Raw genomic sequence first — 15,941 nt, forward strand, 5'->3', positions numbered from 1 at the left:
AGTGTGCACTGAGTCCACTGGATCCCCAGAGGCTTTACAGAGGCTAATACTAATGCTCTATTTTCTGGTAGTGTGATCGAGCAGTTAAGGCTTATAAAAGCGTAGTGCTAATCATTTGTTGTACACACAGTCAAGTAATGAGGCACACATTTTGCTACTTTATTTCTAGAGCCAAAGTATAGTTTCAAGAATGTATCACTTTCAAGTATTAAATGCACTTTGTTTAGAATTCACAAATAAATCAGTTTACAGGTAAGTAATACTTTTCAGTTTCAAAAGTGGACACTGAAATCTCTCATATAAAGCAATGCAGTCCTAGGGAAGGAAAAGTAACAACACAATTTGCAGTTAAGTACTCAACGTATAATCCCAGTCTTAGGGGGTTAAGGTGCCCACAGGGCAAAGTTTAGGAGGACACCAAGAGTGCACCATCAGCAACACCGGGCCGGCCTGGTGCAGAGGTCAAAGTTGGTGTCGGGCACCCAAAGGAATCCTATGGAGACATGGGGCGCTCAGAAAGAAACTGCTTGCAGGTGAGTACCCGCGACTTCAGGGCACAGACCTAGGGGGTTAGATCAGCACTTGGGGTGGGGAGGGAGGGGTTCACAGGTCAGCACCAAACACACACCCTCAGCAGCACAAGGGCGGCCAGATGCAGAGTGCAAACACAGCATCAGGCGCCCAATGCTTTTCAATGAGAGAATCCCAGGGGTCACAAATATGCTGCATGCCTTGTCTAGGGAGTCGACTGAAGAAAACCAAATGCTGATCAAGTAAAAAGAGAGCCCACTGGAAGTTGCTGGACCATCGATTGGGTTCCCCAAGGTCAGAGGGCTGCGGGTGCAGGGGTACCTTTAGGAGTCATGAAATCTTCACCGGAGCCACTCTGGGTCAGAGGGTTCCTCTGGATTTAGGCTGCAGATGTCGATGTGTTGGTCAGGAGGGGTCACCCCATCTTCCACTAGCTGGAGTGCCCTGGGGCAGTGTAACACGAGGTAGGAGCCTTTGAGGCTCACCGCCAAGTGTTGCAGTTCCTGCAGGGGGAGGTATGAAGCACCTCAACCCAAAGCAAGCTTTGTTCTTGACCCCAAACAGCACTAACGATCTCACCCTATGGGGTCAGAAACTTGTCAGTTAGTGACAGGCTGGCAGAGACCAGTCAGCCTTACAAGAAAGGGCTGGGTGAAATACAGGAGGCATCTCTAAGATGCCCTCTGTGTGCATTTTTCAATAAATCCAACACTGGCATGAGTGTGGGGTTATTTAGTTGAGAAGTTGGATACCAAACTTCCCAGTCTTCAGTGAAGCCATCATGGAGCTGTGGAGTTTGTAATGACCGACTACCAGCCCACGTACTTAATATGGCCACACTGTACTTACAATGTCTACGAATGGACTTAGACACTGTAAGGGCATATGCCCTCACATGTGGTATAGAGCACCCTGCCTTAGGGCTGTAAGGTCTGCTAGAGAGAAAGCCTGGCTCTCTTGTCATAAAATGGGAAAATGGGTATCTGACAGCCACTCTGATGTAGGTGGCATATGCAGCGGTTCAGAGAGGAGTGGAAGGGCATATTCTTGCTGTATTATTTGGAGCACCCATCTGTTAGATGTAATGCATTGCCAACCCTTGAAGGTAATACCTTATCCTGCCCCCAACAGGGTGACCAAGTGCAGCAGAGGGCAAACTAAAGCCACTTGGAAGCTGGAGGGCTGTGGATCGTTGAAGACTTAGCAGTACACTGCAGTCTAGTGCCCTGCCCTTTTCCCCTGTACCCCTAACCCCGGCCTCGAAAAGACTGTAGCCACAGACAGGGTCCTGAGGCAGTAGAAGCAGGCTTTGGCATTATCTCTGAATCAAGCCCTTACCAAAGCCTTGAAAAGGATGAAACTGCTGTGCGTACTGCCTCGAGAATGCAGAAGAGCCAAGTGAGCGCCCTGCTGGCCTACTTTCTTTGAAGTGCTCCAGTGCAAGTCTGCTTTGTCTCTGAAGAGAAAGGTGCAGTCAAAAGTCATATCCATCAGTGATACTAGGAAGTCACCCAAAAATCCCACGGATCTCAGTGTGGCGCAGAAAAAACTCGCTGGTACCAAATGCCCTACCCAACCAGTCAGTAGTGGCGCAGAAGAACTCGCTTGTACCAACTGCCCTCCCAACCAGTCAGTAGTGTCTAGCTCAGAGCAGGTGGATTACTGTGCTGAATCTTGACCATCCAATATGATTTGTGCAAGACTGTTGCGATATTCGTCCAAGACTGTCACAAGATCTTGCTAACCACATTCCACGATGCTTATACTACTTCTCCCAAAGAGGCACCTGGCATTCACGGAACCAAAGGAGAGATATGCCTCCACACATTTCAATTTTCTTTTGGGAGATGGTATTAAGGTACAGTCTACCTGTGGAAGCCTGGACCAATAACCTTTCGGGTGTAGGGTGTTGCGTGAAGAAAGCGGAGTCCTTTGGGGCAGGTCTAGGTCTTCAAGCCACCTTTCTGAGCCTATTGACAGGCATGCATTGTATAAAATGCCTCTTACTGCATATTCACCCCCACATTTTTGGCCTGATGCTTCTGGTTTTTCGACTTAGAGAGTGCACTGAGGCATGCTAACCAGACCTCAGTGACAGTGTTCTAACCCATTACAAAGTGTATGCCAAACTGGCTATACCCAATAAGAAAGTGCTAACTTACTTGTAAGTCCGTAGAATATGGTACCCAAGGCATGTAAGGCAGAGTGTCTACCCACCCTGAATGCGACAAAGGAAAAAGTGGCTCCCAGCCTCCCACTGCAGACTTGTAGAGCAGTGTTTACACCGCTAGTTCGACTTTGCCATTTAAACTAAAAGCAAAGAGAAACCTTCCCTTAACCCTTTATGTAAGCCTCCCCTAAGGCGGCCTATGGAGCCCTAAGGCAGGGAGCTATATATTGTTAAGCAGGATGTACATTTTCATGTATGTTTAACAGCAAAACCCCTCAAACTGTTTTGCTGGGGAAAAGTTAGTAGCCTCATTGGCTAACACAGGGTCACAGGCTGGCACCCCAGCCTGGCTAACGTCTGAATTGGACTACCTAATTGGGTATTAATTGTGGCAATAAGCCGACCTAATGCCAAGGTCGAATTTAATGTCACAAATAAAGTTCTGCAACTTCTAGAAAGTTGCCACTCTGTGCCCGAGCTGGTCCAGTGGCCTTACAGGCTCTGGCTCACAGACAACTTTCTGCCTGCCTGTCGAGATGTGTGAATGACTCCCAGGTGTAGGAACAAAGGCAGCTGCAGCAGGGTGAAGTATTACCTCCTCTCTCAGGAAAGCCACTCAGGGCATTAGACCAAAAGAAGAGCTTCACAGAGGGGAAGCCGGCTTTGAAGGGCAAATGCTGATAATACTTCTGAGCAGGGTGCCTTCTGTCCATGTAGACAAGTTGAAGACCGGGACAGAGAGGGAAAACCCATTCCCAAACCAGTTTTACTGTAGGCGTGTAGCCCCCAGGTAGCCACACTGCCAGGGTGGGCTAACAATCTCCTGACAACCAAGAAGGGGTTAGGGCGTGCGGCTAGAATAGTGCACTCAGGGATTGCCAGGTGCCACACATGGCAGGAAATTCATCACAAGAAGGTAGGGGACTTGGTAGCCCATTGGCTAGTTTCCACATGGTTCCTCAGGGCACTTTCATGGGATAAAATTGTCCCTCTGCAAGTCAGATCACGATGGATCTGGAGAAAGGACAGGAGGAGGACTACCCCTGCTGCCCTTGAAACTGCATAAAGGGAGGCTGTACCTTGGAAAGCCTGCACCTGTTACAGTTTGGGCTAGTAAGATTTGGACTGTGTCTGTGGTTCCTGGCTCAAGGTAAAGTTGAATTCCAGCCCTGAGATGAAAGCAGTGATTCTGAGGATCAGTAGGCTGATCCTCTAGAACCACCTCCAGGGACACAAGAGCTGAAGGTTAAACCGGGAAGTTGGTAAACACCCCACAAGTTTTGTTGCTACCAGCCACTGAGCACCCTAAGAGACAAATTCTTGATGGCCAAATGTTGCTCCCGAGTTTGCCTGACCCTGAAGTGTCACCAGGGTCAGGATTGGAGGCTCATGAGGGATATTATCCATCACCCAAGGATTTCACCCCAACCACGGTGCAAGGAGATCGATAGCCCAGCACTGGCTGGCCAGTTACTATCCTGAAGAGTCCTTTGTGGGACCCCGACTTCCGTGGCTAAAGCCACCCTACATCACATGTGGACCGAGGAATCCCCACAAAGGCACACCCATTGACAGCACCTCAACCGGAGCATCCTTAAACATCTTTTCATCATGCATCCCCAGCATTAGGACCACTCTATTATCGTCAATAGCGGTTATATTGCTCGAAGGGAGCACACATCAGAAACGTGAGGACCAGATTTAAGTCCCATTGGGGCATAACAAAGGGAGTAGGGGCAAACACATGTACAAGCCATTTGAGGAATCTATCTACAAAGGGGGATTTAAACAGAGAAGGCTAATCAGGCAGCCGAAGAAATGCCGATAAGGCAGAAAGATAGCCCTTGAGAGTCCCCAAGGCAGAACCCTTCTGGGCTAGGGAAAGAATGAAGAGAAGAATATCAGAAAGAGAAGCAGAAAGAGGGTCTATAGACCTTTCTGTACAATAATATACAAAGCATTTTCAACAGCAGGCGTATACGGTTTTATTGGAGGGACGCCTGGCTACCAAAATAACTTTACAGACTTCAGGAGGAAGGTCAAAAGCCATCATCTGCCGCTGCTCAATCTCCACACATGAAGGCTCAGAGTTGACAGGTTCGGGAGAACCCTCAGCTGCTGGTGCGACAGAAGATCCCCCCGAAGGGGCAGCCTGATAGGATGATTGATGCTCATTTCGAGAAGCTCGGGATACCAGACTTTCCGTGCCCTACTCGGAGCCACTAGGATGACTTGGGCCCGGTCGTTCTTGATCTTCTTGAGAACTCTGGGCCGGAGTGGTATGGGCGGAAAAGAGTACAGGAGACCTGAACTCCACTTGTGACAAAAAGCGTAGATCGATTGCTGCTTTGGAAACCCCAACGGGCAATACTGCGGACATTGCGCATTCTCTGTGGAGGCAAACAAATCTAACGAAGGCTCTCCCCACTGCTGAAAGAGTCCTTGCGCGACCTCCGGATAGAGATACCACCCATGATCCGCTAGGCATAGACAGCTGAATTTGTCCTCCCTGGCATTCAGAAAACCTGCCAGGTGTTGAAGCAACAGGGTTATGCCCTGCTGTTCCAGCCATGTCCAGAGATGAAGAGCCTCTTGACAAAGGTCCACACCGCCCTGCTTGTTGCAATACCAAATTGCAGTGGTGTAGTCCCTGAACACCTGCACTATCTTCCCTTTCATAACAGGAAAAAATGCTTTTAATGCCAGTCGGATCGCCCGGAGCGCCAATAAGTTGATATGGAATCTGGATTTCACCGGAGACCAGAGGCCCCTGATCTCCACCTCTCCCAAATGGCCACCCCAGCCCAGAAGTGACGCATCTGTCACCACTGTGAGATCTGGTTGGGGAAGGAAGAGGAGTCTGCCTTTGACCCAACTGCAGTTCACTAACCACCACTGCAGGTCTTTTGCAGTTCCCTCTGAGATCAGAACCGTGTTAGTAAGATTTCTCTGATGCTGTGCCCACTGGAACTTCAGGTCCCACTGCAGAGCCCTCATATGCCATCTGGCATTCTTGACTAGCAGGATACAGGAAGCCAGGAGTCCCAACAGCCTCTGAGTCTGTCTCACTGAAATCCAGGAAAGAGGCCGAAACATCGGTATCATAACCTGAATATCCTGGACTCGCTGCCCGGGAGGATAAACCCGAAACTGCACTGTATCCAGAAAAGCTCTGATGAAGGGGGGCTTCTGAGAGGGGGTCAGGTGAGACTTTGGCACATTTATAGTGAACCTCAACGAATGCTGGAGGTCTGCCGTAGTCTGAAGGTGGGTGATGAGAGCCTGGGGCATAGGAGCCTTCAACAGCCAATCGTCGAGGTAGGGGAAGACTGAAATCCCCAGCCTGCGCAGATGAGCTGCTACCATTGCCATCACCCTGGTGAACACCTGAAGGGCACTGGTGAGACCAGGAGGGAGCAAGGTAAACTGAAAGTGCTCATAAGTGCTCATGGCCCACCTTGAACCATAAGTAACACCTGTGGGCGGGCAGGATGGGAATGTGAAAATACGCATCCTGCAAGTCAAACGCTACCATCCAGTTTCCTTGGTCTAGGGCAGACAAGACCTGAGCTAGAGAGAGCATCTTGAATTTCTCCTTTTTGAGGAAGAGATTGACGTCCCTTAAATACAAGACAGGGTGAAGACCTTTGTTCTTTTTTGGAATCAGAAAGTAGTGGGAATAACAACCACTGACATCGGGACCCTTTCTATGGCTTCCTTGGCCAAGAGAGCCGTAACTTCCTCGCAGAGCAAGATTAAATGATCCTCCATCAGCCGTTCTTTCAATGGAGGGAGGGAAAGACTGAAAGGGGAGGGATTAACCCTTCTGCATGATCTGCAAGACCCATTTGTCCGATGTTATGGACTGCCAGGGAGGGAGATGAAATTGAATCCTCCCTCCAAATGGATGAGCATGGTCTTGCAGAACCATACTAGGAGGGCTTGGGCGTTGCGTAAGAGGGGGGCTGGGTGGTGGCTGACCTCTAGCTAGACCCTCTGGGTCTGAAGGTACCACATCCTCATTGTTGCACTGGATGCTGTGAAGCTGGGGGACGGAAGCTTACTTGTGGTTGGCGTGGTACCCTGCACCTCCTGAAGCCTCGAAAGGGGCAATAGGCAGACTGCTGGCAAATGGGTGCAGAGAGGCCCAAGATCTGGCCGTGGCTCGATAGTCCTTGAACTGCTCAAGCATAGAGTCTGGGTTCTCACCAAAAAGGCATGAGCCATCGAAGGACATGCCCCTCAGATTTGCCTGGGCATCCCCCGAAAAGCCAATGGTAGGCAGCCAGGTGTGGCGACGAAGGGCATCTGTTGAAGAAATCGTGCTGCCCAGCGAGTCGGTTGTGTCCAAGCCACACCGAACGGTAAACTTGGCTGCATCTCTCCCATCCTTGACAGCTTGGGTGAGTGTCCCGTAGGCCCTCCGGGACCTGGGGCAGCACCTGTGCCACCATATACCATAAAGTATGGGAAAAACGGCCCAATAGGCATGAGGTGTTTACAGACCTCAATGCCAGGCTGGAGGAAGAAAACGTCTTCTTCCCAAGTTGGTCCAGCCTCTTGGATTCCCTATCCAGGGAGGCGGAAGGGAAGGCACCACCGGATGTGGCGGCTTAGACCACCAAGCTCTCCGGGGTGGGGTGTTGGGTCTGAAGGAGCTGGTCGATGGTGGCGACCAATTGTCTGATTCACAGGAAGCCCTGTGCCGGGTTTGGACCACATCCCCAGCATTACATCAGTAAGTGTCTCATTAAAGTGTAACATCAGCTCCAATGTAGCAACTCCCGGCTGAAGCACCTCTGTCAGGATGTTAGGCCTGACCGGCACCTTAGGCAACTCAAGGTCCAGGACCTCAGCTGCTCTACGCATCACCATGGCATATGATGCCCCCTCCTCCTCCACCGCAGAATGAGACGAGAGCATACCAGCATCTGGAGAAGTATCCAGTTCACTGGCTTCCCCTAGATCCTCATACCAGTCCTGCACCTCTAATCCAGATTTTAATGGGTCCTCAGAGCCCTCCCACTCCTCACCTGTGCCTGGCTGATCAAAATAAGCCTCAGGCACTGATCTGGGCCTAGTCGGCGCCGTCAAAGTCGGAATCGGCACCGTACAACATAATTCCAGCTCATCAGGAATGAGGATAGGGCTTCCACCGACGGTGGGTGCTGGTGGTGGGGGTAGCGTTGATGTTGGCCCTGGCGCCGGAGGAGGCTGACTGTGAGGAACCGCCAGTCCGGATCCGATAACGAATCCTGGGGTCCTCAACGGTGCCAAGGTTGAAGCTGCCAGCGTCGAACCCGATGGGGCCACTGCTGACTCCACGGGACCGAATACCCACCTGCGGGGGCAGCCTGCTCAAAACGAGGCACATGGCTTCCTAAAAGTCCTTTACTTGACCGGAGGTTGCTCCGGCTCCTGGATAAGGGGGGAGACGCGAAGTCAACCCTGGCAACGGCTCTGCGGGACCGTGCTTGGAATGCTGACATTACCGAGACACCTCGTCAGCCGACGGGCATGGCAAAGTCGAAGTCAGCTTGGACTTCTTCTTGTGCCTCTTCCCCAAGGACCTCGAGTGAGAAGAGGAGGATTTGGGGCTCCTGGAGCGGTACTGCGACATCCTCCTTGAGCGGGACTGTGACCTCCGAGGAGTCGCGCAGACGGAAGTCTACTGCCAGGCCGCCATGAGCTTTAGAGACCGCTCTCTTAAAGCCTTCGGGCAATGGCCCAGAAGTCTGAGCACGACTTCGAGTCGTGGTCCCTGTCAAGGCACCAGAGACATACATGGTGTGAGTTCATCACCAACACGGCGCGATGACAGGTGCCACACGGCTTGAACACCGTCTTCCTAGATGACATCTTCCTCGCACAGACAAAAAAATTCTTCAACAAAAGGTCGAAAAAAGGCTTGCCAAAAAGGCAAAGGGTAGCTCCATCATGGATCTACGCTAAACCGGCGCGGAAGGAAAAAGAACGGATGTAGGTGCGCCAGGGTGGTGCCTTTATAGGTGACCGTGACATCACAGACGGCTCCAATCATGCTGACGAAGCCCCGCGGAGACAGACGATGCATGCGGATCCAAATGACACCACCTGACGGCGCGCGCAGGGTATTGCTCAGCAAAAAGATTGCGGATTCGAAGCTGATGCCAGGGAATTCAAAGGTAAGGAATCTGCAGCCAGAAGTCTTTATCAGATAATATTTTCTAAAATCTGTACCTCCGGAACCCTGTGGTGGATTTTGCTCCTCAAGGTATCTAAAGATTCATAAAAATATACTCTATGTTTATAAACTTGTGTTGGATTTCTTTTGTGTTGTGCGACTTTCTTATTCCGTTGTTTGGTGCTGTTAAACCGTTTACACTAAGTTCCTTTGTTAAGCCTTGTTGGTTGAAGCTACATCTACCCAAGGATGAGCTGAAGGTTGTACAAATAAGTTTGACCAGACCAAAGACAGTTTTTGTGAGTGTCTTCCATGGTAAGGCCCAACAGCTATACCATATAATACACCTAAATCCTCACAGGCAAGAACAAAGTTTCACCAAAGTGCCCATCAATGTCTCTCTTAAGGCTTCATCAAGTGGAAGAGGCGGTTCTATGGAAGCTTTCTAAGGTTGTAAGACATTGGTTTTAACTTCAATGGAAGGGGGTTGTAGATTTACAACTTTGGCAGTACTCTGTGTGACCACAAAAGAGGCTGATTATTCTGTGGAACGATTGTGGGGAAATCAACCCAGTGTTAGGGAAGTGTCAAGACCACTGACTTACTGTAAGTACATATAAAGATTGTCATTACTATGGTAAAATGATGCATCATCTCTGTCATCTTCATTATTTTCATCTAAACCCTGATGACTATGTTCAGAATCTGAAGGAACGAGGACCTGAAGTACTTGTGGCTGAATCCTGGGCAAAGACAGGGTCCTATCAGAGTCAGAATGGTGCTGGACCAGGTGCGTCAAAGGTTGAGAAGGACGAGACTTCAGCTGAGGTTGTGTTGGATTCATCTTAATCAGACACAACTACTGGGTCCTATTCGGGCGGTGTGGGTGGTACTGACGACTCTGACTATTACTGGAGTCAAAGCCGTGTTTGGTGTCGGCACCAGAGTCTGAGTGCACCCCACAGTGGGGTTAAGAGGCATAGCAGGCATTTATAACAAATCATCAAACTGAAAACTCCCTCAGATTCTTGGGTCCCAAAGGTGCACCAGGGGGAAACAGAAGGGTGATGAAAATATGCAACATGGTCTACTTGAAAGCCTCTGTTTATTGCAGCATTGCTGTTGAACCTGCAAACTCGGGTGCATTGGAATATGTTGTGGAAACGTTTCCTCGGTAAGAGAGAGGGACTAAGACCGACAGGTACCTTCACGCTCCCATGACTTCTCTAGTTGAGGATGGCAGGACCTGGACAAAATACACTTTATCTTATGCTTTTTCTTCCACTTGGACTTACCTGAAGATCTAGAGTGCAAAGATCTTTTATAGGAAGGACCTTGTGACTGGGGATTAATTTGTGCCCACAAATTGGACAGGGAGCAGTCCTTATGAGCCTTTCGATAATGCTTGGTGAAGTAGAGCTTGACTTTATGGTCCCAGTTTGCCTTGGGGCTCATCTAGGTGCAGTCCACAAGACTCGGAGCCGTGCAAAGACCCTACACACCAGAGACATACCTCAGGGAATCTGTCACAGACATCTGCTTTGGTTAAAAAAAAAAGTATCAATCTGATCGTTTTTGATGGGAACATTGCTCTTGTACACTGGAAAAAGTGGTTTGACAAGAAAAGTTTGTCAGAGACAAAGTAAATTTCTCTGGTGTGTAGGGTCTTTGCACGGCTCTAAGTTTAGAAGGCAAGCTCCGGATCCGCATCAAAAGGCATGGAACTTAAGGAACTGATGTCAGGGCATTGGGTGATGCTTATATATAGCTCTGGCTCACTTTAGGGGCAGGACAGAGTTGATGCAGAGCTGCAAGGTGCTTCCTGCTGGCGAGCAGGAGCAAATTGGAGAAAAAGCAATGAATCCAGTTTGGAAGCTGTGGGTATTCACAAGGTGATGAATCTACAGTTGGATGTATCCATCAGACACAATGTTAGCAAGTGGCACACCAAAAAAAAACAATTGAATAAAGTGCAATATTTTACAAGTTCTTAAAGGTGAATGTGACAAAATTCTTGCCACTTAGCACTAGTATTATGTTTTTTGTTATTTTGTGCTAGAACTACCAATATGGCCTCAGACCATGGTAGAGGACACAGACAACAACTCTTCGAGTAGTCGCTGATCTCATCCACAGAAGAAATGGCTGCTACCTTCTGATCCTGCTCGACCACTCCAAAATACCCCATTTCCTGCAAAGTGGTCAAGGATTGCATCTTCTCCCCCATTATCTTCAAACTCTACAAGGAATATCATTAATCTGTACTCATCACCACCATGATGAACCATCTGTACGCTAACACTCAACTATCTCAAAAACGCCTTTACCAACAACATTCAGTGACTCAAAACCTGCCTATAGCTAATCCAGAAATTGGTGTCATGTACCTATCTAAGCTGAACCCTGCAAATACTGAATTGCTCGCACTCACCAACAACTCAAAATACCCAAAGAGGTACATGTGTTCGAACAAGACCACTCCTATACATAATATATTGGGTCCTAATATACAACACATAATCCTTTAAGGTCTGTGAATGAGATCAGCTGTTCACAATCACAAATCCTAGCTACTCCTCCCATGCTGGGATTTCTGAAATAACCTCAGATGGGTCAAAAGTAATTGAAAATGTCATCCAACTAGAGCAGGCATGTAATAAGCAATTGACTCTCGCTGACACAAATCGGTTATATTACCATGAATGATTCCTTCTTTGTCGTGAACATATTTGTTTAATTAGTCATGTAAGTATACAATAGAAGCATTTAGAACATGACAAAGACTGCAAAGGATGAAAAGACGAAACCCGTAAACAGGAGAGGTAAGGGGTGATCTGTCTTAAGGAGTCCACAAATAAAAATCGCAAAATCTCCAAGGTATCATAGGTGAAAAAAAAATCTAGTTCAAACAACCCGCTACATTACTTAAAATACTCAGAAGTTGGATATTTTAACATGATACTGGAAAGCTGTACCATACGCAGGTACAACGTGGTGTTCAGTATACGAGCACTGTATCATTCCAAAATAAACAAGCTGTACTGTTTAACCCATCCTGTCTTGAAGGCATCACAAAAAATTAAAATGAAACATGTTTAAATTCATTTGTTTTAATCGGGGACCAACAAGTGCTGAAGTGGAAATGTTTAATGTGTGACCACTGAAATTGGGTGTAGCAGAAAGGGATGGAAGTCATTAAGGGCAGAGTCATTCTAGGAGGAGGGGGAATGTGAAGCAGAGCCAATGATAGTCAGCCTGTGCTTTATTTTGGTAATCGCTCACTCTGGTCTTGCTTCTCCTGATGCTGCTACTCCTGGTTCCCTGACCCTCACTGTGGTCCTGATCCTTCAAGTGGTCCTAGTCACCCTGCTGATTCTTCTCCTCCTCGTACCTCTCATCTCTCCCTGGTCAACCAGGGCCCACCTCCAAACCGGACACTAAGGTATTACTCTACAGATTTTCTATGTGGGGGAGTGAGGAACACAAGAGAGCCCATTAGGCACCTGCCCTCAAAGGACTGCCACCTTGAACTGGTCGAGCTGCTTGAGGTCTCAGTGACCTAGAAAATTATGCTGGTGGGAGCTTAGTCTCCTGGCAGAGTCACCCAACCTGGATAGGTCAAAGGGCAGAGACCAGATGAAATATGATACACGGGTTCTCCAGGTTGGGGGGTTAGGCACAAGGCGTAACAACCATGTCCCATTAAAGAAGCATTTGCTCCAGAAACAACAACAAGAACCACTAAAGCATCTAGGCACAAGGGACTTCCAGAGTCATTGAAGGAGACGTGCATGATTGACAGTAGTCAAAGCCACAAAGAAACTACTGACAGAATGACAGAAGTTCCAAGTGCCAAATGCAAGACCAGAATTGGATTCAAGAATTACTGACTATGTATGACACAGGAAAGCTGACTTAGGTAACATCTCAGATGAGGTCAAAGGACACCTGGAGGCGAACTGGGGAAACAGATATGAAAGCCTTGTACTATAGCCAGGGCACCGTACAGAAATGTGCTCAAGACAAAATGAGGTGGAGGTCCTTAGTTGCTGCCCTACATGCCAACCGTCATAATGGGAAATAGTGGTAGTATTAGGAACCTGTCTCAACCCCCATTTTTTTTTCATTTCCAGTGCTGAGGACCTACAGAAATTGCCCAGGGAAAACAATGAAGTTAAGGCACATGCTGCAGAGATTCATATGTAGCCAACAGGTTTCATCGTATAATAGTGTTAACTCTGATAATTAATGCATCTACTGGAGAGAAATGCATGCCATTTCTGGTCTCAGGTTTGAAGCATCATGAAGTAGCACTGAGAACTAATATGCCTGCTTTAGATCATAACCTGTAACTGATTTTGGTTTTGTGATTGCTTGGTGGGTTAATGATCTTGTTGCAGAAATCGCTCTGCCTACAGGTCTCAAGTAAAGTTGGATGAAATTGAATATTTCTTCATATGAAATCTAATGAAGTTCTGTTAAAATTGGGTGAAATCACGCTTTGTAGCAAAATGTGATTTGGCTGTATCTTTTGTCACTTTTTTTTTTTTTACTCTACCACTCACTTCTTGTTGACAAGTCTTGTGTGATATCAGCAGTAGAGTGGTTTGAGTACAAAATGTCTCCTGGTGGGAGGTTTTCCGCTCAAACTAGTCTTCCACTGGTATCTCGTAAAAAATATTTTTTTAAAAGGGGTGCATGCGTAGGTTTAAACAAAAAAAAAAAAAATGACAATGTGTAGTTTCGAGAAAATTCATGAATTTCACTCAACAAAAAATTTAGGCATTTCTCTGATGTAATTAAAATATATTTTGGCCTAGTCACAAGGTCAAAGTGTAATAAAATAGCACAAGGACTAGTGTGGCCACCTCAAACAGCTTCATGCAATGTGAAAGGCACATTTCATTCAATCTCTGCAGCTTTTAACTCAATCATCTGCTATACAAAGGTTAAGAAAATGGGTTATGTTGGATAATACTATACACATATTACTATGTGCCAAAAATGCAGTTTGCATAGTGTGCTTTATTTACGCGTGTACTCAGAAACATAGCTAAATGTACCTGATATTGTCAGAGCATGTGCAGGCCTACAAACACACTTGCCTGAAGTAAGTTTGAAAAAAAGAACAACCTTTCAGATCTCAGTTTCTTTTTTAGCAACTTGTGATGTGACATGTTAGCATAGCTTGGTTACCCTGATGAGCAAGGCATTAGGCTCTAGTTATGCTTGGTATGAGCTTCAACTGCTCCCAGCCACACCACACCTTGCATACAGTAAGTGACGGTTTGCTAATGAAGGCATTTGGATGTACATCCCACCCGCAGGCTATGGTGACACACACAGTGAATGTGTACTCGACAACTACTAGTTTACTTGGTTTCAGCAGACCCTACTGGGACAAGGACTGGACGATTCACTGTGCCCGGCTGAGATCTGGATCAAGAGTAGCTGTTGGATTCCGAATCTAACAGAATTCCACTTTATTTCAGCACGGCGACCACCCACATAACAAATAAACACTTACCTTATTGCGCCTCATGGAGGTACGCTTCAGTGAGTGTGGAACCTCAATTTCATTTATGTATTGATGCTTTTTAGATTAGGTTTCTGCATATTCAAATGCCCTTCAACTCTTCCACCTAGTCCCCACCCCTAACGCCCTCCCCACAGGCCCCATGGAGACTGCAGGTTTCTTACCTGGTCCAAGTCATTGCGCAGAGCGATTTTGCTGGTGACCAGCTCGTGAGCCAGGTCGTCGTTCTCCTGCTCGAGCCGCATGCTGGCCTCCTGCAGTCGCCGGTTTTCCCTCTATAGAAGAGATATGCAGACCATGAATGTGTGTTAATCACCGCAAGCATTGAAGAGGGATTGACATACAGTGGGCAAAGCAAACAAAGAAAGCAAAACGTCTCAATCAGAGCAGCATACATATAGCACACCAGCAGCTTACAAGGAAAGGCAAGGATCAAGGGCTGGCTTGGACTGCAGCTACTGAAAATGGCTGCAATTGTATACACTCAAGAAAGGAGTTGTCTGGATACATATATTCAAAACGGGTGCTATACTCCTCATCGGTAAGAGCAATGAGCGAATGTCTCAACCTACTAGTTATTAACATATATGCAGCTTATATGTTACCTTTGAGTGATGACGATGGCCCTGTTACAGGTAAACAAAATGGCCGCTTTACTAGTCTTTCAAGGAAAGCTTCCTCAATGAGCTCAGCAGGAAGGTAGACTCGTTATATTGGTGGAAGGTGCAACATATAAAGATGTGTCAAAGAAGAAATACTCGCATTGGTGGCCCAGCTGCCTAGCACCCCAAGGCACACCAATTTCACTATTCACAACAATTTACAGGTCAAGCGGCAAAGTAGTTAACTAACAGCACGCCTCTTCACAATAACAAACTTGTCTTAAAAAAAAATCAAGTCAAAAGCAAACTTCATAATCCGAAACCCACACTTTATAGGGTCATACAGACTGGCCATACGCTGGTTACAGAAGGGGTTTCACGGCTCTGCCTTTCAAAGACCTCTTCTTCCAGCACAAGAGACATCTCGCAATATATGCCAAACCTAACGGAAGGATCGGAGAGCTTTTTCAAACAAGTCAAGTCCCTTTTCAAACAGTAGCTCGAACGGTTCCTTCGCAGTTGGCTTTTGTGTGCGGCGTCGGCACTAGAATGCTGCGTTGTCACGTCACATAGGGTGATAGCACAGCAGTTATTCCACACGCAGTCCGCTTAACACCAACGAGGGGTTCAGCCATTACGGACCAGGTTACACTAAAATGTAACTTCACAAGCAGGGGCGGAAAGTAATAGAAGGCGGCAACAACAGTGGAAACAAAATTAAATGTATTCGGACACTTTGAAGTCAATCAAATCCCACTCTCTTCAGAAGGACTGAGCTAAAAACAAAAAGTTACAAAAATGCATCTTTTTTACTTGAGGGCTTTGTTCGTGGCGGGGGTGGTGTTTGTTTACAAAGAGACCGACGACCCCTCTGTTACGAAGTATTTTATCAAGCCCTCGGAAGTCAATGTCTAGCGTGTACTTTCAAACAAAACACTA

At 47.3% G+C, this 15,941-nt stretch overlaps 1 protein-coding gene across 8 annotated transcripts in view; it reads right to left on the reverse strand.

Moving 5' to 3' along the window:
• The window catches only part of RABGAP1L (RAB GTPase activating protein 1 like), a 1,234,468-nt gene that overhangs the window by 54,161 nt on the left and 1,164,366 nt on the right, over window positions 1-15,941 (reverse strand). For all 8 annotated transcript variants that reach the window (XM_069231590.1, XM_069231591.1, XM_069231592.1 and 5 more), the window contains one exon: window positions 14,565-14,675. In XM_069231590.1, coding sequence (XP_069087691.1) covers window positions 14,565-14,675 — 111 coding nt within the window. The remainder of the gene's footprint in view (window positions 1-14,564; window positions 14,676-15,941) is intronic.

The sequence above is a fragment of the Pleurodeles waltl genome, chromosome 4_2 (assembly GCF_031143425.1).
Source record: "Pleurodeles waltl isolate 20211129_DDA chromosome 4_2, aPleWal1.hap1.20221129, whole genome shotgun sequence".
In the NCBI taxonomy this organism is placed as follows: Eukaryota; Metazoa; Chordata; class Amphibia; order Caudata; family Salamandridae; genus Pleurodeles; species Pleurodeles waltl.